A 22721-nucleotide genomic window follows, 5' to 3' on the forward strand; every position below is an offset into this window, starting at 1 on the left:
GTGTCTGGAACCTTCTCAGCAGTTTAAAATTTCTTAAAATTCTGATCACTGACATTTAGTTGAAGGAACACCCTCCCCCTCCTCCTTTGAAAATTGGCAAACAGCTACAGAGCTGAAATGCAGAGTTCATAAATACAGAGAGAGAGGGGGAGTCAGATATTTGGGTTTCTCCTTTCCTAGAGAATTATGTATAGAAGATTAAGCTTTTTCTGGGCAGAAGGGATGCAGCTCAGTGGTAGAGTACTCACCTAGCGTGTGTGATGCACTGGGTTGGATCCTCAGCAAGGAACCCGCGCCCCCCACTCCCAGCACCATGATTTGACTGACCCAACAAGCTTTTTGCATTGGATTTATACAATATTCATCCTGCCTTTCAGTATTTTAACTCAAGCATTATGTTTCCAAGACGTCAAAACAGAATTTATAGTCACAATTAAGTATTAGACATGCGTCACAAACATTGTGTATGTACGTTGGAAGGGATTTGATCCTCTTTCTTTAAATTCCCACCTAAGAGAAGACTGTCCACTCCAAGGTACTACAAAACCAGAATCAGGTTCCAGCTAGATGGGCAGGTCAGTCATTTCAACCTGCTGATAAAACTCATCTAATAGCCCTTAGTTTATATCCTTTTACTTAGACTATTTTAGCTCAGAAAGAGACAAGATGATCTGTTATCTTTAATTAATATGTAAGAAGACTCAAAAAGTTAAGTGAATTGCCTAGGGTTGAAATTCACAAGTGGCCAGCTTCTTTCAAACCAAATCTGGGAGAACTTCGCTCACGGGCGGCTGTATCTGCCTTTCACTGCCTCTAATGGTCAGAAAGTTTCTCCGCATTCTCATATAAACCGGCCCTCCTTTAGTATCCTCTTGCTTTCTGTGAATCTAATTAACTAGTGGCTAATTACTTCTTTCAATAGATGTTTATTAAGTACCGGGTCCGTGGCAAACAGTGCTATAGACAGTAGGGAAGAGCAGTGACGGAAACAGCCCACTCCACCGGGTGGGGCAGTTCCCATCTAAAGACAAGTTTGGATTCCCGTGCCTGTTAGCTATCCCTGTCACAAACGGCTCTACCGGGCAGGAGGAAGACAGGATGGAGTTGGAGGGAAAGAGGAGGTCGGAGGAGAGGAAGAAGGAAGAGAGGAGGTGAAGAGAAGAGGGGAGAGAGGGGGCGGGAGGGATTGATTGAGTGAAATAAGGAGACACTTAAGTCTACGCTCATGTTCTTCCCCCCTCAGCTAGTTAAGATCCACTCATCTCAGATCCAATATTCCCTCAAGGAAGCTTCCTTCTTGGCTCCTAGTCTAGGTCAGATTCTCTTTATAATACAGGACATGCAAGTTTGAAATCCGATATTCATGTGACAGTTGCCTGCCTCCCTCATTAGATTTAAGCTCCCTGGAGAAACGCCCTGTATTTGCTCACTGTGGTCCCCTCTCCTGCACCAATCCTAACACATCAGAGACACCTAATATGTGTCTGATAGATGAATCTGTAAGACGGAAGAACAAAGCTGTTTAAGAAATGATTAAATAGACACTAAATGTGGAAGTGTCTCAGATTGAAAGGATGAGTTGGGAGTTGTTAAGACACTCACAACAGTAAAGAACTTTATAAACGCTCACACTTCCCACGCAGACACTCCCTCTCTGCACCTCTCAGCTCTGGCAGCTACTAGCTGGGTGACTTTGGGGCTGTTTCCACCAGCTCTGGCAGCCATTAGCTGAGCGACTGGGTCTGTTTCCATCAGTTCTGTGAGCTATTATCTGGGCGATTTGGGTCTCTTTCCACGCTTCTGAAAGGGGGCTAAAGTGGCAGTTGCCTCTTGTCTTGCTGTGAGAATGAAATGATCTTTACATGCAGAGTACTTGGAATAATGCCAGGCATATAGTAGGCGCTTAATAAATACTTGCATTGTACTTAAAACTCAATTTGTTACCATCCATGATGCCCATGGCTCTGAGTTCATTTGTGTGGAAATCTTCCTCCAAACTCTTCTGGGGATCCCTTCTCGGGGAGTGGGGGGGAGCTATTAATTTAACCTATCCCAGTAACTTCAGTTACTCTCTGGGTGGTGTTCCTTACGTCTGTGTTCTTCTCTCAATTCCCACTTCCTCTGGAGAAGATCTCCACTATCTGCTGCCTATGTTGTTTGAATTGCTTTTGACTGGCTTCCTTGTTGTTATCCATCCCAGGTACTTCCAGATTTATTAAACAACATCAGGACCACACATGTAAAATTCTTGGCACACTGGCTAAAAAATATTAGCTATTATTAATATCAAAGAATCCCAGTTACCAATAGGTTCCCTTGCTCCTCAAAGAATGGCTGCCATCCCAGCAGCAGCAACACAACCTTGGAGCTTGGGAGAAATACAGAACCCGGGGCCCTGCCCGAGGCCCACACATCCAAAACACACAACACTATGTCCAGTGCTCTGTATGCCGGGCGGAGAAGCACAACCCTAGTCAATCCTTGTCCCTCAGAGCTGCTGGGCAGCATCTCTACCCTGTGTTCACCTAGTCTCTATAAACTTCACTTCCCAAGGCAGCTTATTTTAATTTCACACGCTTCTGCCTATGAGAACTCTCTCCCAAGGGAGTTTATTCCAATTTCAAACAGTTTTGTCTTAGCTTCTTATATTGGGCTAACTTTTGCTGTTTTACAGTTCTCACTGCAGCCTCTTGGCTGATCAAAGGAGCACCAGGTTCTCTTCCTTGGAGCAGAGAGCAGTGGATGGAGAAAGGGATAGACAGTGTTTAGCAGTAGCCCATCCCTCCAGCCAGCTTTTTGAGCAGGTCTTGGGGCACTGGCCAACTTAGAGATAGCACAGTTCCAGCCAACGCGAAAGAGAAATGGGACTGTTTGTGAAACAGCGAACGGGACTTCCTGCTCTAAGCCTCACCTCTTTCTCTAGGAAGTCCTGCTGCCGCCGCCGCCAGCCTTTGGCTATGTCACATGTCCTTCACTGACTGGTGGGTAGTCCCAGAACCCACACTGGTCAGGAAGCCACAAGTCAGCTTGAGGTGTACAAGCGCTTTCCTGTCTTTGAGTGGGTGTCTGTCTCTCCAAGACCACGACTCTTTAAGGGTAAGGGACTATGCACCTGGCATGTGGCAGGTGTACCACAGACATCAACTGAATCCATCTAAATCGAAATTAGGCAGCTCTTGGGAAGTCAGACTATTTTCTAACAACAATGGTAGGCTAAAAATAATTTAGGTTTTCCTAATTTGAGAGATTTGCTGATATTTACAAGCCATTTGTTCAATTAATATTGGTCACGTACTAAGGTAATTTTAAAGATCAATGAAATCCTCTTTGCCCTAAGACTTTGGTTTGGGCACCAATGTATACCCCAAGTGCCTAGAATGAGCCTCAGTAGGAAATTGTGAGTGTGTGTTCATATGTGCTTGTATGTATGTGTGGGTGCATGTGTACATGTGTATGTGGAGGCTTTATCATTCTGCATCTTAATTTTTGAGACAGAGTCTCAGTGAATCTAGAACTCTCTGAGTCAGGTAGCTGGCTGGACAGTGAGCTCCAGGGATCTCCTCTCTCTGTCCTCTCCACATTGCTGGGGTTACATGAGTGCTAGTGATTGAACCCGGGTCTTCATGCTTACACTGAGGTTATTTCCCACTGGGCTATCTCCCCAGGTTCAATAAATATTATCACATTGATGTGAACAGAATGATAAAACCCTTGCCACCACAGAAAATCATGACACTGAAAAATGTTCACAATCAGTACATGGAGCGGGAAGGGGGAATGTAATGGAACTTCTTCAGAGTCTTTCCAGCCATTGCTTTGTCTGAGGGAAAGCACGCATGCAGCATTGCATATTCAAAGACTGGAGAACAATAAGCCAAGATATTGGCATCACTGCCCTGCTGTCATGAAGCCCATAAAAAGGCATAAACAAACAAAAGCCATGAATGTATCATATATATGCAATTGTATGGAAACTAAATACATTCATAGATTCTGAGAACAGTTAGCTCTTGATGGAAACCAACATTTAGGATAATAACAGTGAAGGTTTGGATGATTTTCCCCCCTCTGTAGGGCTACACACTAGTTTATTCTTTATAAGAAACCTACAAATACATGTTATTATCGGCTATGATCTTACTGTGCTCCCATTCATGTGCTGAAGTCTAACTCTCAATGTGGTAGCATTGGGGAGGGTGCTTAGAAGGGGCCTCCAGAAGTGCTAGACAGGAATTTCTGTTGTTTATAAGTTATCCATGCTGTGGTATTTTTGTTATAGCAACCTAAATGGTCTAAGACCTTATCTCTGTGAGAAAGAAAACAATAGTTTTCAGAAAAAAATGAGGGATTGCCCAAAATCATGCTGTTAGGAAGTGGCCAGATAAAGACTTGAACTTAGATCTCTAATCTCCAAATCCGGAAACTGTCCCCTTTCTTTTCCTAACTATATCATTCTGCCAAATTTCACCCATACTTCCCTTTGCCATGTAGCTGATAGCTGTATTTGATGAAAATTCAGAATGGCCAGGTATTCAAAGTGAGCAGAGGAGCTTTAGAAAGACAGGGGGAGATGAGCCAACTATTGATCCCGCCACATTCCCTAGATCTGCCTTTCTTCCTCCTCTGTCTTAGAGGTCATGTCCCAAGAAGACCAAGAAAAATAGCTAGAGGAGAAAGGGCTTGTCATTTTGCCTGACAGAATACTTGAGTCTGGAAAGGAATGCCTTGGGGAATTTTAAAAAAACTCCATTTGGCCATCAAAATGTCCTCTATAATCTGACTCCAAGGGACCTGTTTGATCACATTTCCCTATCAATCACTAGATGGGAAATAAAAGCTTATAGTCCAAGGTTAATTCACAGTATGAGACCACAAGGTAAAGGTCTCAACAGTCAGTTGTTTCTCTGAAAATCCTTTACTCTTTCCCAGAGCTCAGAGACAGTCAAGCTGCTGTCTCCAGAGGGGACTCCTGCCTCTGCCTCTGTGCTTACTCCAGAACACACAGTCATTCAGAATCATAGCCTGGACTCTGTGAAATGTTCTCATCTTTCTGCTCAGGTCATGCAGAAGGAAAGTCATTGGCCGTCCACGATTTTCCCACAACCATGCTGGCATGATTCATGGCCATACCCTGGACCTCTGGTTCCCCTGAGTTGGAACGTCCTTTATGTCTACATGCTACTGCTTTGGGAATTTATTCATGACCAGTACCTCCAGTGTTTGTAATTCCCTAAAACACAGCAATTACCCAGACTTCCTCTGCACTGGGATTAAAGGCGTGGTGTCAGGAGGTAGAGGCAGTCAGATGTCTGTGAGTTCGAGGCCAGCTTGGTCTACATAGTGAGTTCCAGGATACTTAGGGATACATAGTGAGACACTGTGGCAAAAAACCAAAACCCCAAACCAAACCAAACCAAACCCAAATAGAAGAGCCTAAACACTAATCACCATGCACAGAGCTCCTTGTCTTCTGTCTGAGACTACAAACTTCCTGATAGCAGGACGCATGCCCAGCTCTTCTCCTCTTTCCCACACACTGACAGCCTGGCATGGAGAGGCTGCAATACCCGATATTTATAAAATGATAAATCCACACTAACTTTCTGTTTGGAGGATTACAAGCAGATAGCAACACACTGTACCCCGTCAGTGGCAAAGAAGCAAAGCCTTCCCATTGCTCCAGGGATTTGACTTTGGCAAGAGGCATCGGTTAGGGTAGATGAACTAGGGACCCAGAAAACATGTGAAAACCACAACTGTAGGGAACTTCCTGTTACTGTAGGAAGGGAGAGTGATCAGGAAGAAACTGTTTCCTGTCCCATCTCACCACTCAGTGTTTTGTAAAGGGATTAGAGAGAAAGGGAGGAAGAAGAAACTAAATTAGGGGAGACATTCATGTTTGAGTAAACCATTCAATTCCTGAAGCTGTCTTCTGGAATTGAGACTGGCTAATGGTGTAAACCTTTTTCCCTTTCACAAGTCCCTCTCTGGTTTCAGAACCAACAGTTCTGTGGATGCATTTTCTCATTCCTAGGGCTCATCTGATGCTCCACAACCACTCTTTCTGATTATAAGGCTTCCTGAGATGCCAGGGCTCTTGGGAATGCATACTCAAATGCTAGTGGATATTTGCAGCAGTAGGCATTGCTTTCTAGGCTTTTTCCCCCCTCTATTGTCTAATGCTTTCATGCATCCCTAACCTTCCCAGACACCAAATCCCAAGAGTTCTGTGAGACTGGAGGGCTAATTCTGCTTGTGTAATATGTGCAGCACCTCTGATGGCTTACTCTGTGAAGGCTGGCAGGACTGAAGGCAGGAACTGGAGTTGCCCTGTAGGAAAGACCTACAGACAAATCACTCAGCCCATTGCCAGTCTAGCATAAGCGCTTTGTAATCACTGTCCTCCTTTGAGTCTCTCAAGTGTCTAAGAAAGTAATCACCCAACATATACTACGCTGCCTGCTTTGTTTCGTTTGAGACAGGCTGGTCTGGAACTCACCATGTAGGACAAACTAGTTTTGAGTTCACGATCCTCTTGTCCCCCGAGTGCTGGAATTATAGGTGTGAGTCATCATGCCCGACTCATGACAAAGAGTTTCACTTTGCACTGGTCAAGGTTTCCAAAGAGAAGGACACGTATGAGCCCAGCTGGAGGGGGCCTCTGTTATTGCCACTCCAAGGAGAAACATAAGTAGATCTAATGTCTGTCATGAATCCAGTGTGGCTACATCATCAATGTAGTTTTTTGTAACCTACACTGCCACCCTATGGAATGGATGTTATTATTCCTAGTGTGTAGATGAAGAAACAGAAGCGCAGAGAAGAGAACTGTGTTACTCAATCGCCCTTGCTGATGAAACATCAGACTCTAGATTAATATAAGGGTTGCTAGAACTGGAAACCCATGCTTTTCCTGCCATGCCAAACTGCCTGGTCCTCCAGCAAATGTCTACCTGAGTGGACAGTGGGCTGGTCAGCTCTGATCACAGCACAGCACAGATGGGATGCAGAGGCCAGCACCATCTTGCTCTTAGTTCCTACTCTGGACTCTTTAGATACCTGGTGTCCATTAGCTTCCACGGAGTGAGACAGAACAAGGACTGGGCCTCCTGGTCAGGCCCTCGCTGTGAGCTGCAGTCCCAACACTGCCCAACTCCCTCCTGCTCTCCTCCCTCACTTACTTGGTGCTCAAAGTCAGCTGCCACTGGAGATCGTTCTAGAATGCAAGGCTGGCCATCTTGTTCCTCTCAGGACAGATCCCACCCGCCCGACTAGGTGTGGAAGGCTGAGGAGAGACCCTGAGTCCTGCACCACTCTTCCTGTCAGCCAGCGGCTTCTCTCATCATCATTTCCTTTGTGAAACTTAGGTCCAGTCATATTCACCACAGCTTCAGGACGTTTTTACTTACGCCTATAATCCCTCCACAGTAGGAGGAGACACGCTCTGCTCTCTCACCTGTGATCTCTTGACACTTGGTCCCCATTCAACTCTCTGCATCCTAGGGATTAATTTACACATCCTGTCTCCTCCAGGGATGTGTCATCATCTTTGAAGACACAGTGACGTGTGAGACAGCCCCCAGGCCAGTGAGCGTATATTCAGCTCCCATTTCCACAGTGATGTGCGAGACAGCCCCCAGGCCAGTGAGCGTATATTCAGCTCCCATTTCCACAGTGACATGGCAATGAACTGGCTTTGGTCGCAGAAAGCTAACGCAGGCTCAAAAGAGCTCATCTTTTGTAAACGACGAAATTCTCTACTTTGCAGTTTTGGAAGTCTAACTGTCCCGGAAATGCGGATGGGTCCGAAATGGAGCTGAAGAGCTAGAGGACAAGGTGATCTTGGGGCTTAGTCTCATTAGTCTTGGGAGTGATGCTCTTGTGCTTGGCTCTTAAACACCGATTTTTTAGGCGCTCTGCTCTGACATCAGAAAGCCCTGTCAGTGGAATCCGTATTCTTTGAGGCTGTCTTTGCTTTTGTTTTACAGTCTTGGAAGACTATGGTGGCCTAATAAGAGCTGAGCTTCCTACCCTGGACCAAAGACCAGGAAGAATTAGTCAGGCACATGACTGGCCTGGCCCCTAGAGGCACACAAATACGTCTAACTTTGGTTCACAGAAGTTGACCTGAGCAGATGCATGTCAGTAGTGCTTAGACAAGTGGTTTTCAGCCTTCCTAATGCTGTAACCTCTTAATTCAGTTCCTCAAGTTGTGGTGACCCCTAACCATAATATTATTTTTATTGCTACTTCATAACTATAATTTTGCAACTGTTATGACTGGTACTTATCTGATATACAGACAGTCTTAGGCAACCTCTGTGAAAGGGTCATTTGGTACCTCCCCCCAAGGGGTCATGACTCACAGGTTGAGAACCACTGAATCAGGCAGAGCAAGGCTGCATCAGAAAGGAGAGGCCAGCTGTGCTGAGGACACAATCAGTACTCCCTACCTATCTGGGAAATGTTTCCTCTAGTCAAAAGCATATCCAGTCTGAACTGGACCCTCAGCCAATCAGCCTAGCTGGGCTTGGGTCTGACCCAGAAGATGGGGATGAGCTTCAGATCCTGTCACTATCTCCCTAGGCTCTGGTATCACTGATTAAGATGCAACCTAATAAGACACTTCAAGGATGAGGGATGAAGGAGACCCAGAGCAACAGCACCTTCAAGGATGAGGGATGAAGGAGACCCAGAGCAGCAGTACATCCAGAGCACAGGGTGATGGGACAAGTAGGAGAGTAGAATAATACAGAAACTGAACATTTTTTATGTGTGTATTTTCATGGTGTGTGTGTGTGTGTGTGTGTGTGTGTGTGTGTGTGTGTGTGTGTGTGTGTGTGTAGGGGGCAGAGGACATCATTGGATCCTTGGGTATCTTCCTTAGGAATACCACCTACCCTCCCTGAGATAAGAGTTTCTCATTGGCCTGGAGCTCACCCAGTTAGGCAAGATTTGTTGGCCAGTGAGCCCTCAGGGATCCTCCTGTCTCCACCTCCTCAGTGCTGGGGTCACAGGCAAATGCCACCACATCCAGCTTCTTTATATGGGTTCTGGGGATTGAACTCAGGTCTTTGTGCTTGCCAGGCAAGTCCTTTACCACCCCAGCCATCTCCTCAGCCCCAGAAACCGAACCAGTTTTATACTTCCGTTTTTGAACGTTTTAAAAAGCCATGGATTTGAGTTGTTTTCATTTTTGACAAATAACACATTAATTCTCAACTCCCTCTCAATCAGGATTAGTAAGTGAAGCTATCTTCCATATGCCTGCAGTTCTTTACTTTAGGTCTCTAGGCAAGAACTGGGAAGGGGCCTATAGGAATAGCAGGGTGATTAAGATTATCTTCCTGGAAACCTTTTGTAAAAACAGCCTTGAAGCAGCCAGGCCAAAAGCTCAGCAGCAGAGCTCCAGAGCATTGGGTTTTGATGATAACTCAATAGTTCCAACCCTCTCTCCTTTACAAGCTCCTAGGAGTAAGTTGTGGACGCGTGCTTTCCTTATTTAAACTAGATCAAATTTGGTGGACTTCAGGAAAGGGGCAGTCATTTCCTAGTTAGCTGTACAGAAGCCCAGAAGCCACCTGGACACAGGCAAGAGAAAAGGGGACATGGTCGCTGACTTTCGGAAGCTGGCACTTACCTGTGATCATGCTCAGTGCTGACAGGCAGGCTAAGGCTTGGATATCAAGGTTCAGGCTCTGCAAATTTAAAGAAAAGTCTTTAATGGAGTCGAGCCACTCTCCAAATCCACGAAGGCACTGAAGTCGATGCAGGACAAGTCCATTGCAGAACACAAACTTATCTTCAGCAGTGTTTGACCTGGGGGTGGGCAGAGGAGGGGGAGACACATTAAATAGGTCCTCTTAGTCTGGCTAACATGGCAACATCATAATTCACAGGTGCCAACATCATGGGGCAGCACTGGAAAGTGTGTGCAGTACTGCCATGAACAAAGGCGTGCTCCTGGGACTGAACAACCTGACGTCTGTCCGTGTCTGTCTGTGATAATGTCCTTAGGGAACACGGGCGGACACACCTGCTGTCTAGTGCTAGAATCAATCAGCTGCTGGCTTGTCTGGGATGGAATGTGGAGAAGCAAGCCCTCAGAGACTATCTAGGGGCAGAGGTTCCCAACCTGTTGGGTGCACCCCCCTTGGCAGGGTCGAATGACACTTTCACAGCGGTCACCTAAGACAATCTGCATATGAGACATTTACATTATAATTCTTAACACTAGCAAAATTACAGTTATGAAGTAGCAATGAAAGTAATTGTATGGTTGGGGGGTCACAGGAGTCCCTCACAACATCAGGCCTATTAGGGTTCCCTCACAGGAGTGAGGAGAGGGTCATGAGACCCTCACCTGAGATCATAGCCACTGACTCCCTCCTGCTTTCACACACTTAGAAGTGCGGAATCCTGCCGCACCCTGTTCCATGCAGTCAAGGGAGGTGTTGAAGCTAATAGAAGGTAGGAAACTGACTGGAAGTGGGGGGGGGGGGGTCCATCTATGCAACTTTTGCAAGGCCATTATCCATGCTAGGTGAGACTTTTCAGCGATACATCTTTGTGGGGGGGGGCACCCCCATTCCTGAAATCAAACCCTCACGTATGCCCCTATTAACCCAGTAAATATACGGGTTCCCCATCCTGAACTTGGATACAAGCCTTTCTTTGCCCTATTGTTGGTCCCCTCTCTGGGGTGAATAGACCTTTGTTATGAGGTTTCCTCAAGAAAAGTCATACAATGGCCTCTCTCTGCAGTGAACAGGAGACTTCCCTTTGGGGCTCCCGAGTCAAGGCTGCTCCCTTATTTTCTTAAATGCCAGAAGCTGATAAGGCCGGAGGCTAGACACTACAGTTCCATTATGCAAATTCAAAGCAACAAGTTTCTCCAAGTGCCGATCACAGAGTACGAGGTGGCAGAGCACATTACCTCCTTGAACTAAAATAAGGGGGCCACAGGAGGCTGTTTCTAAACTTGCCAATGGTTTATACTGTGTCTGTAACCATCCCCTTTCTCCCTCATAAAAGGGGCCCTGAAACCTCGGCTTGGCCATGATGGCTTAGCAGGGTAACCTTGGGCCCTCCTTTCATCTCTCTGGACTTCCTTTCTCTTATCTATGGAACAGGAATTTAATCATAATTTCCTAAGGTTGCAGAGGGAATTAAAGAAAATGAAGATTTTTTTTTTGAAAGCCCACGCACAGTGCCTAGCACACAAGAGGATTCAGAGTATTAGGTGTAACTAATTCTCAATTCTGTGGGATCCTTACTCTAATCTTGGCTTTTCCTTAACTTTGAAATATCGTGCTCCATATTTCTCTCTCTAGGTCAATCGCACACACAAGCCAGTGTCTTTCTAACGGTGCTTCTGGATGAATAGCTTCATTCATTCCTTCACTCAGCCGGTATTTACTGAGCACCAAGGATGAGCTGTTCCTGGAGACAGGCAGTACAGAGGGCTTGGTGAAGTGTGGCGTCCACCTGCATGGAGCTTATCTTCGGCCTAATCCCTTGCCACGCGCCTCAGATGACAGGCACATCTCTCCCAGCTCTCATGCACTGGATTGGCTGCAAATTAAGCTCAACTTTGGCACTCTAGCTACAACTCTATCCCATCTCTGCCTCAGATCCCTCCATACAGGGGGCAGATGGACAGAATGTTTTTACCTCAGAGTTTGAACGTGGACATGCAACCACTGGCTTCAGAATCAAGAGAGTATAGCTAAAATGCAGATTTCAGTATTATTCTGTAGCCCACTAGCTCAAGGCACAGGAGCTACACTTTACGCAGGAGTTTCTGATGCTACAATATGAAACAGAAACAGGTGGTAGAGAAGAGAAAGAGGGGAATGATGATTTTTTTTATAATATCTGGTGAAATACAGGTACTATCTCTGAAATATGTATTGAAATGAAGCAAGGAAGATGGAATTAAATATGCCCTGGGTGGTGAATAAAAACATACACACACACACACACACACACACACACACACACACACACACACACACACACACACGACATGTGTGGAGAGGAGCGTAGGTCTGAAGTTGAAGCTATTTGAAAAGTCACTTCCTATTGGGCATGGCAGTGCACTCCTGAGTCCCCAGCACTCTGGAGGTTGGAACAGGGAAGATTCCAAGCTCAAGGTCAGCTGTGAGTCTAAGGTCAGGCTAAGCTACCTAGTGGACCTATTTGTCTATGAATGAATGAATGAATGAATGAATGAATGAATGAATGAATAAAGAAAGAAAGAAAGAAAGAGAGAAAGAAAGGAAGAAAGGAAGAAATGATAGCTAGCTAGCTAGATGATAGACAGAATTCACATCCTCCTCATGTTTGCTGCCACTGAACACTAGAGAGTGGACCAAATCTTCTGACCCAAAAACTCAGCTGTCGAACTTTCAGAGGCCCATCAAGAATGTTGCAACAATCACTTGTGAAATAGAAACTCATAAGGCAAACCCAGCATTTTCACAAACACCATCTGCACCCCAAGAACAGTCCTAGAGCCACAGACTTAAGGCACCACCACATCCATTTTCTATTTTGCATAGAAAAGATCTGGATTCCTAGTGAGGCAACACTCTGCTCAGAGACTTGCACTGTGTCTACCCCTGGTGGACTTCAGACTGGAACCCAGGGTCCTGGATGCCACTCCATCATTCTTTCTAGTCCCCACTGCTCAGTGTTTTAATGTTTGAATACATTTCATCTCCATTTCTTCAATAAACCCCCCACTGTTACAAATGAGAAGGCTGAGGGGAGATAAAATAATAGAACATACCTGATGGAAAGTCTGAGAACAAACAGCTCCAAAAAGGCTGATTCTATAAGTAACGTCTGATCTTCTTTGGGGAGATCAGTGAATCCTGGGATCTTTTCTGCCCAGCTTCTGGACACGTCAATGGAGGCCGTCAGGAGGTTGTAGAACTGCTGCACGTGCTCAGCATCTGTGCCGGCAGTGGCCTGGTCAGTGGGACAGTACTGGAAAGTAATGCACAGACAGCATTAACCTGATTGCACGGGGATGGCGCCATCTTTTGAGACTGGCTCTGCCCAGATGTCAATGCCTAAATCTTATCCCCCTTTATAAAACCTATTAACATTCACAGCCTCATCCGATCCTCCAATGGCCCTGGGACATAAAATAAAATGAATTTATTGTTATTATCCAATAGATAAAAGTCCCTTCAAGTCCCATCAGTGCCGGGGTTTGTCGATGTCATCTGGGGAGCTTTATAAAGCACTGGTGTCTCAGTTCTACCCCCAGAGAGGCCAATATAAGTGGTCTGGAGTGAGGTCTGCCCATTGGGAACTTTAAAAGCTCCACAGATGATTCCACAGAGCATCCCATGGGAGAAACCATTGCCCACATGGAAACCATTGCCCTAGGGTCTTGGGTCTGAGTAGGCCTTCTGGCTCCATGGGTTCTGCTGTAGCATTGTGGCATTCCAAAAAGATGCCCTCAGTAAGGAGCCAGAGATTTTCAAAGTATAGAAACTGGGTATTGTGCTAGAAATGGCAATCCCAGGCCTGCTTCATCAAAAACTCTGGAGGTGGGTCTAACAGACCGCTTCTTATCAAAGCTGAGGGTTCTAATGTACACGGAAGTGTGAAAATCACATAGTTAACCAATAGGAGAAAAGATGATTAACTTTTGCTAGCTGGTGATGGATTGCTATGAGATAAATCTGGACGTGTATGTGTTGGGTGGGGAGTTCCTCTGTTGCAGAGCCCAGACAGCTGTATGCCACCAGACTTGGGGATTGGGACTGCTTGTATTAATCAAAATCAGACAAAATCAAAAGTTTAGTTTCTTATCACACTAGCCATATTTCAGGTGCTTAACTGTCACGTGGGGTGGGGTACATGTTCCTCATCACAGAAAGACATACTAGATAGCACAGACCTAGGAACCTGGGGGTAGAAGGTGGGGAGAAGAGGAGGACAGAGGAGGAGGGGGAGGAGGAGGCAGAGGAGGGGGAGGAGGTCTCTCCCAAGCTTTGGGCTACTCACGCCTTCTGCAGTGGTAAGAGCAGTCCCCGCCTGCTTGGGGCATGAACTTTACTTTGACAGAACTCAGCAAGGAAAAAATTAAAAAACAAAACACAGAACAAAAACCCGCAGGCCCAGCTTCCCTGACTGTAAACCCTTTGGGATTCACCTGCAGTCATTCTTGTCCAAGTCCCAGAATTCTGGAACCAAAATCAGATGCAACCTGAGCTACCAGTAGCAGGTGGGGAGAGAAGGATCATTTATGTGCCTCTGAACATAGAATTTAAAGAGACAGGCCAAAGCTTCCAGATACTCTGCCTGGCCGAGCCACTTAACCCTGGAAGTGGAAGAGCTGGACCCCCATCTGTGCCTGCATGCAGTCCCTACAACTCTGGGCAAGATACCCTAAGGTATTTGTTCATTGATTATTCCATTGAAACATAGGTCAAATAGAGAAAGAATTTTTTAAACGAACGTTTCTCTCTGTCTCTGCTAGTGTTTAATGCCAGCCTATCAGGACACTTGACCTGTCAGAGTATGGCTTTAGCTCTAGTCAGAGATATAGCAGCACCTTCACTGACAGCCACGGCAGATGGAGACTTCTACAAAGGCCCTAGAAGGAGAATTGTTTGCTACACACAACAGCAAATAGATACGGGTTTTAACCCAAACAGCCTGCACAATGCATTTAGCAGCAACTGTGGGGGTCAGGTTTCAGCAGTGGCCCAGGCCTATAAGTTATTCAGCTAGAGAAAAGCACTCTGAAAAATTAGTCATGTGATGCTTTAATAGCAGAATGGAGCTGAATATGTATCACACTTTCAGCCCTTGATAAATATGTGAAATATATGAAGGAAATGGATTTCCTCCCCACCCCCCTCAGTATGTGACTTTTCTCTCAGCCTTCATATCTCATAGATGATAGATGTGATCATTATATGAGTCAAACTATGTATGCATAGTCTTGGGTTTTTGTACTTTAAAGAGTGCCATTTGGGGGCTGGAGAAATGGCTGAGTGCATAAAACACTTGCTTTCATGAAGAACTTCTATAAAACTCAGGTAGACACGATGGTCCACCCATAATCCTAATCTGCCAAAGGTGCAGGAGACAAGGGATCCCTGAAGCAAGCTGGCGAGCTAGATTAGCTAGCTCCAGGTTCACGAGAGACCCTGCCTCAAAACATATGGTGGAGAGTGATGGAGGAAGACACCAGATACCAGCCTTTGGACTCCCCAAGCCATGTGCATGTTCACCCCACACATGCACCCACGTACACTGGAACACATGCATATACTACACATATACATATGCTGATAAATAAAATAAATTTTAAGTGACATTTTAAAAATTGGTAGTGAAAAAGATTGGTGATGAATATATTTTTCCCAACTTTCTTCTTTTTTTGATGTCTGTGTCCCTCTATTAGAAAAACTAAAAGCAAAACAAAACAAAAAAAAACCAAAAACCAAAACCCAAAAAGTGTCCCTCCTGCCTCTAATGGTATTACTGCAGGTGATGTTTTCAGTACCTGTTTTCTCTTTCAATGGCAGGTAAGCTCCAAGAGGGCAGAGCCTTGTCAGATCCACCATCCACATGCCCCCTACCCTACATATTTGTTAAGTGAATTTAGTGCTTCCTGGAAATTTTATAGTTCATTCTTTCTCGTCCCTAAGAAAAACTGGGGCATTCAAAGTAAAGTTGAATTGTCATTATTAAACTACATTGGTGGCTCCCAAACGTTATAAAGCCAAAGAATCATCTGAGGCTCCTCTTAAGATAAAGATTAGTTCTGGCCTCCTGCTTTCAAGTCTTCAATCAGTAGGTCTGGGTGTGACCCGGGGGGAACCTGTATGTTAAAGCAAACACTGCCGTTCTTTGTGGTTGAGGCACTCTGGGTACCACACCCAAGGAGATGCTGGCCTGGAGGTAGTCTGAGTACCACACCCAGGGAGATGCTGGCCTGGAGGTAGTCTGGGTACCACACCCAGGGAGATGCTGGCCTGGAGGTAGTCTGGGTACCACACCCAGGGAGATGCTGGCCTGGAGGTAGTCTGGGTACCACACCCAGGGAGATGCTGGCCTGGAGGCAGTCTGGGTACCACACTCAGGGAGATGCTGGCCTGGAGGCAGTCTGGGTACCACACTCAGGGAGATGCTGGCCTGGAGGCAGTCTGGGTACCACACTCAGGGAGATGCTGGCCTGGAGGTAGTCTGGGTACCACAGCCAGGGAGATGCTGGCCTGGAGGTAGTCTGGGTACCACACCCAGGGAAATTCTGGTCCATACTCATAGTGGAACTCTAGGTAGCAGCTGCAGTGATGGGAGGGTTAGGGAATAAGAGGACTAGCAGGAATCACAGCAGTGCACTTGGTCTAACCTCTCCACCATTCAAACTGAAGGTCTTCATGGTGGGAGCTGGCCGATGTCACTCAGTGAATTGCCTGGGAAACGTCTTCCCCAAAGCGTCTTGAAACCAGTATTTTGCAGCCTTCACGCTGTGGTCTCTGTAAGTCTAACATGTGGTAGCCATGTTGGGTCTTAAGGCTATCTCATTAGCATTTAAGTGACATTTGCTGGTGTCTGGTTTGATGTGAGCAATGGTTCTCGTAGCTGCAGTCTGTTACTGCACTAAGTGGCACGGATTACCAGAAAACATCCTAGCATGCTGAAAAATACTTGGAATGACCAGCTAATGAGGACATTAAGTATATTTCCTCATTAGTAATTATGCGGGCGCTGAAGCCAAGCCCGGTATCTATATATACTCGTATTGCTAAATTAAAAGCAACTGTGGGGCAGGGAATAGCAGCATCGCGGGGAGAAACAAATCAAATGTGACATGTTTTGACTGCGCTGATGTACAATGATCTGAGCTCATTTTTGAGGGAGAGAAGTTTGGCCCACAGGAGAAGTGAAGGCTCCAGAGCCAGGAATGCGTCACAGAGCTCAGGAGTGCTCATCCTGGCCTCTTAAAACATTCACTCCCTCTGTGACTTGGAACACAATCCTTCCTTTTTCCACATTCAGGGAGAAAAGGGTTCACTCAGTTTCTACCTTTAAGGCACATATCCTGCTACATGGAAATCAAAAGACACTGGCTGGCAGACGCTTTCTTCTTTCTCTATTTACCTAATCACTTGGAGGGGGTGTGTGCAGCTAGTACTGTTAGTAGATTGTATTGGCCACATCAACTGTCAGGCCCAACTTGACAGGACAAGTTCTTGTCTAACATACAATAAGCTATGAATACATACTAAGACGTTAATATCAGTAGCAGAGAGAGGGGTAGGGTGACTGCCAATGTACAGAAAACAATGTATTTTTTTGTGTGTTTACTTCTGAATGAATTGATTTTTTTTAAAAAAAAGATAAAGGGCTGGAGAAATAGCTCAGAGGTTTAGAGCACTTGCTGCTTTCTCAGAGGACCTAAGTTTAGCTCCCAGCACCCACATGAGGACTCACAACCATCTAACTCCAGTTCCAAGGGATCAGAGGCCCTCTTCTGACCTCTGCGGGCACCAGGTACCCATGCGGTCGGTACACAGACATACACACCAAGGAAAACACTCAAATATATTTAAAAAAATCTAATAAAAATGATGTAATACTACCATATAATAGTATACCATAAGCATGATGGTATAATATAAATACATATTACTATTATTGTAGTTTTTTTAAAAAAAAATCAAATGAAATTTCTACTTAAAAAACAAAAAAACCTAGTAAATTGTCATTAGCTAGCAGGGATAGTATGATGGCACGGAAGCATCCCCTTGAGTGACTGTGTCTCATCTCAGCCCTGCCACCAGTCTCAGGCCACAGCATTACCCCCGCTGAGCCTTCATTTATTTCTCTGAAAACACAACAAGGAGGGGGGGGGTGTCTCAGATGATCTCAAGGTCATTCAGCGCTGCGATTTCATAATTACAAACCTTTAAGGGGACGGTAGCATACAAGCTTAATTTCAGGCAACGACAATCTTTAAATAAAGCACTGACGTTATAATTTTGGTGGCAGAATTGCGGGCTTCTGTGAGAATATTTACGATGGTGTCTGACTCAAAGTCACATTTAGAGAAGTTCTTTTCTTTTTCTTATTGATTTATTTGTGTGTATGTGTGTGGGCACACTCCAGTGCCATGGTGTGGGGTTTGTTTGTCTCCGTTTATCATGCAGGTTCTGGGGATTGAACTCAGGCCATCAGGGTTGGCGGCAAAAGCCTTTATATTGAGCCATCTTGCCTGTTTTATTAGCTTTTTGTTCTAAGTGTGTGTCTGTGTATCTGTATGTAAGGGTATAGGCATATGTGTGTATGCCTGTGTGTGGGGGGGACCAGAGGCCAATGTCCTGTGAGTTCCTTGACAATTCTCCACCTTTAAAATTTTCTAATCATTTGAAAAATATTAATTCTTTGAAAATGTCATAGATGCATTGTCTTAGCCACTTTCTGTTATTTTGGAGACCCCATAACCAAGGCAACTCATAAAAGAAAGCACTCAACTGGGGGTTTGCACATGGCAGGGAGCACCGTGGCACACATGGTACTGGAGCACTAGTTCTGAGCTATATCCTAATCTGCAGGCTGAGAGAAAGAACCCTGGCCTGGTTCTTTAAAGCCTCAAAGCCCATCCCCAGTGACACGCTTCCTCCAACAAGGCCACACTTACTCCAACAAGTCCATACCTCCTAATCCTTCTCAAACAGTGTCACTCCTTGGTAACTAAGCATTCAAATAATATGATTCTATGAGGGACGTTCCTATTCAAACCACCACATGCACACAATATACTTTCATCATATTCACCCCCAATTCCTCTTCCTAATCCATTTTATGTTTGGGAAAGAGTCTCACATGTAACCTGGAGCTCACCATTGGCTAGACTGGATGGCCAGCAAATCCCAGAAATCCTGGGAATTGCCACCTTACCAGCTCTAGAATTTCAAGTGTACGCTACTGGGGATTTGAACTCAGGTATTCACACTGGGGTGGTATGCACTTTACCAACTTAGACATCTCCTTAGCCCCAATTCTAGTATTTTGATAGATAACAAAGTCATGTTACATAATCATGTAAGTTATATATATATATATATATATGTATATATATATATATACATACATACATACATACACACACAAATATACACATTCTTGTATATTTCTGCAAGTAAGTGCTTACATTAAGGAACCAAAAAGTAAACCTCAGAATCATAAAGTTTTAAGAGTTGGAAAGGACTTAATGTCATGCAGACAACCTTTCCCTTTGTGGAGAAACCTGTCATGTGCTGTCCTTGATTACTCCTTGGTTTGCTGACCTCACTCTGACAGTAGTTGGTCTGGATCAGAGAACTTGCCCTCAGAGCAGCTTTGAAGGCATGCCCTTCCACCCCCGCCACCATCTTCTTTCTCTAGATTTGCCTGAGGGAACAGAAGTATTCTTTTTCTTTTTGATACAGGGAAAAGAGAGTGAGAGTGACCTAATTCCTACAAGGCTCCCTTCCTATCTATATATCTTCCTTTTTTCTCCAACCATCTCTTACAAGTCTCCAGAAACAGTGTAGCTACATTCCCCCTTAAATCTGGTCTTGGATTGGACTCAATCCTTGACGTGTGATCTGAAAGGACAGTCCATGGGACCATATGGAATTGAATTCTGGTCCCATACTTCTACTACCACAGCAGGTAATTTAGCCCCCCCCCCCCCCCCCGCTGCTTCCACATACACACACTTGGTTGGATCATACTGAGTGTCTGTGGAATAAACTCCTGAATGAACCACTGACAAGCCAAGGCTCTCCCCTTTAACAAAATCTAAATGTTGAGCTTCACATTTATTTTTGTTAACTTTCTTCGTGATGGTTTCAGCCCTTCCTGTTCCAACCTGTCGAGATCGTTCTGAATGTTGATACTGACATCCATCATATTAGCAGATTCCTCCCAGCTTTCTGTCATCTGCAAATGTGATCAGCATGCTCCTGTGTCTTCTTCCAAGTTTTTGATGAAAGCTCACTGTATTTTTTAAAAAGTCTTTTAATTTAGTTGATTTGGGTCCAATTTTTGATAATTTTGTAGAGCTAGCTAAATGCAGGAGAACCCAAGCGATGAAGTTCAACCTGATTCCAAAACAATGCAATTAAAATAAATATGCTTTGTAAAATTGAGCTAGGCCTTGTAGGTAGCATCAGCATGACCCAGACTTTGGCATTAGCAATCTGTATTTGGGGCAAAGCTAACAATTAAATTGGATAAATGTTTGTTGATGAAGATGATGACTCCAGACTAACAGACTGAACAGTGCAGAGACAAGCAAACACACTGGATTGATTTTTTTCACTGTAGAGACAGTTCCCAGCTGGGACAACTCAACGTACTGGGGAGATGTTGCCACTGCATGAGAAATTAGGCCATGGAGACTGATAATTAGATAGTTTGGGGATACAACATCATTCTGGGGGAGGCGACTTTTCTGGACTGACCATCAGTAGCAATGGCAAATGCCCTGGGACGATGCCAGATTGCATGCCAGTTTTAGCTAAAGCAGCACCTATAAGCTTCACTGATGCAGATGAATTGCAGAGGGAGAGGCAGAGGTGCTTTGGGGAGGAGAGTCTTCGTGTCCAAATAGTAGTTCCCACCCTCATTGCAACCAGAGGCTGTGAAGTGTGACTCCTAATTTGACCTCTGATAGATGTGTTTTGCTTAGTGACCTTGAGCCAGTCAACTCTTTCACTTCTCTTTGTTTTGATTCCCTTATTGGATCATGGGGATAATACTACTTATCTTAACGGTGTTGCCCCATGACACTGGACTGTGTAGTGCCTATACTTATTAGCACATTTGATAAATGGCCAGAGTAAAAAGTTTGATGAAAGTAGTGACATACAAGGTACCATGCTGAAGTTTTGACAAAGGTCATCATATTTAATCTTCACAAACAATCTTGGGAAGCAGATAATATTACCAAGTAACAAAGATGAGGAAACTGAGGCATTCAAAGATCAGTTTCTCAAGGTCACCCAGCTAGTAAACGTGGGCAATGGGATTTTCATCTAGACTTGCCTGCTTTCAAAGTCTCAGCCCTTAGTCAATGCATTATTCTGTTATACTATTATACTATTTGAGACTTGACTTTCATCAAGAGATGCTACTTACAATCAGAATAAGAGTCCTCAACCTTTGGTGCTAAGGATCTACCATGCTACTTACAGGGAGGCTTGTGATCAGGTGTAGAGAAGGCTTTGCTGCCTAGGATGAGGGTAGGGAGGGGGGCAAGAGGCTCTCAGAATGTATGCCATCATCTCTGTCAACACTGCAACCTAAAAGGAGGTCACATAGCAAAGGCATACTCCTGTTCCTTGCCAAGCATTCACCCAGATGCTGGAAATGCTGAATTAGCCATGGGGAAGGCAATCAGATCAACCAATGGGAGATCCCCACACTAGCCTTTCTTCATTTGTGTTTCTAAGCTTGTCTTCAAGTGGAGGTAATACCCCTTACAGCTCATAGCTCTTTCAAAGGTGCAATGAGACAGTGTGATACAGTGTCTAACATGAAGACTTATTCAGTAACTAGGACTATTTTTTTTCCCTCTTCCATCTGTACTGACTGTATTTTACTAGAACTCTGCTTTTCAAAGTCCTATAAAAATGGCCTTATCATGCTGCAATTTTTCTCAAAAGTCTTTTATGGCCCTTCTTAGGGAAATTTGCAGGCTTCATACTGGTGAGATTTTTTTTTATGATGTCCTATGTTAAATTAAAATGTTGATATGTTTTGGTTGACTGAAATAACAACACTGGTAATCATTTAAGTTTTTCAAAATGGTTTTTCATCCTTGTGTGACTGATGCTCAGAACCCTCCTCTGGTGTTAAATACGGTAATCATTTCCACTGCGGGGAGGAGAAAGTCAAGAACAGGAGCCAGGTGACACAGGCAGGAAACAGAAAAGGCAGCATTCCATCCCAGACCTCCTGATGCCCCTGATGCCAAGGCCAGGGCTTGCTTCTCCCAGGGTCTAATCCCCCCAGACAAGCAGCAAGTTAATCAATGAGGATGCAATTGGGTAGCCTGCTTAAGGATAACCTGGGGTTCACCCACAGGGTTTGTTCACAATAGTCACAATTTCTAAAGCATCAGAGAACTACAAATTGTAGTTCACCTGTGCAGCTTTTCATTGGCGCCACCAGGGATCCTGCAACCACACGTGTGGCAGGTGTAGCCCTGTCAGGGTCATTGTTAAGGCATTTAGAGAGTCAATCAGGCCAAAATTATTTGGTATAGTGAATGCACTAGTTGCTAAACGAAATGAAAACTATAGAAAAGGTAGGCTGCCGACTAGCACAGTCCCAGGCACAGTCATTCAATCAACTCTGGTTACTATTGTCATGAATGGAGTAGCATAATCATTCAAGAGCATTTAGTGAACTTACTCTGGAATAATCAAGATCTCTGGGTGTTGCATCTGTTAAAGCTCGGACAAGGGCATTCATCATGCAGATCGGAGGGGGTGGCGGGGAAGGCTGCGAGGGCTCCTGCTGTAGCGGGCTCTTTGGTTTGGAAGGCAGCCGGCCTCTCCTCCCTTTCAGACTATCTGTACGCACGACTGATGAGACACACAGAGAGAAGAAACCAGTGTTTAAAGATCACATTCAGAAAAGGCATAAATCACGAAAAGGAATCCAAACACATTAGAGTTTGGCAATGATGAATG

At 44.9% G+C, this 22721-nt stretch overlaps 1 protein-coding gene across 2 annotated transcripts in view; it reads right to left on the reverse strand.

Moving 5' to 3' along the window:
* Positions 1-22721, reverse strand: part of Nr4a3 (nuclear receptor subfamily 4 group A member 3) — a 40254-nt gene that overhangs the window by 5022 nt on the left and 12511 nt on the right. For both annotated transcript variants that reach the window (XM_052717029.1, XM_052717028.1), the window contains exons 5-7: positions 22441-22613; positions 12794-12993; positions 9641-9819 (exon numbers count right to left, since the gene is read on the reverse strand). In XM_052717029.1, coding sequence (XP_052572989.1) covers positions 9641-9819; positions 12794-12993; positions 22441-22613 — 552 coding nt within the window. The remainder of the gene's footprint in view (positions 1-9640; positions 9820-12793; positions 12994-22440; positions 22614-22721) is intronic.

This window comes from Peromyscus californicus, unplaced genomic scaffold (assembly GCF_007827085.1).
Source record: "Peromyscus californicus insignis strain IS unplaced genomic scaffold, ASM782708v3 Scaffold_5__1_contigs__length_169319896, whole genome shotgun sequence".
Classification (NCBI taxonomy): Eukaryota; Metazoa; Chordata; class Mammalia; order Rodentia; family Cricetidae; genus Peromyscus; species Peromyscus californicus.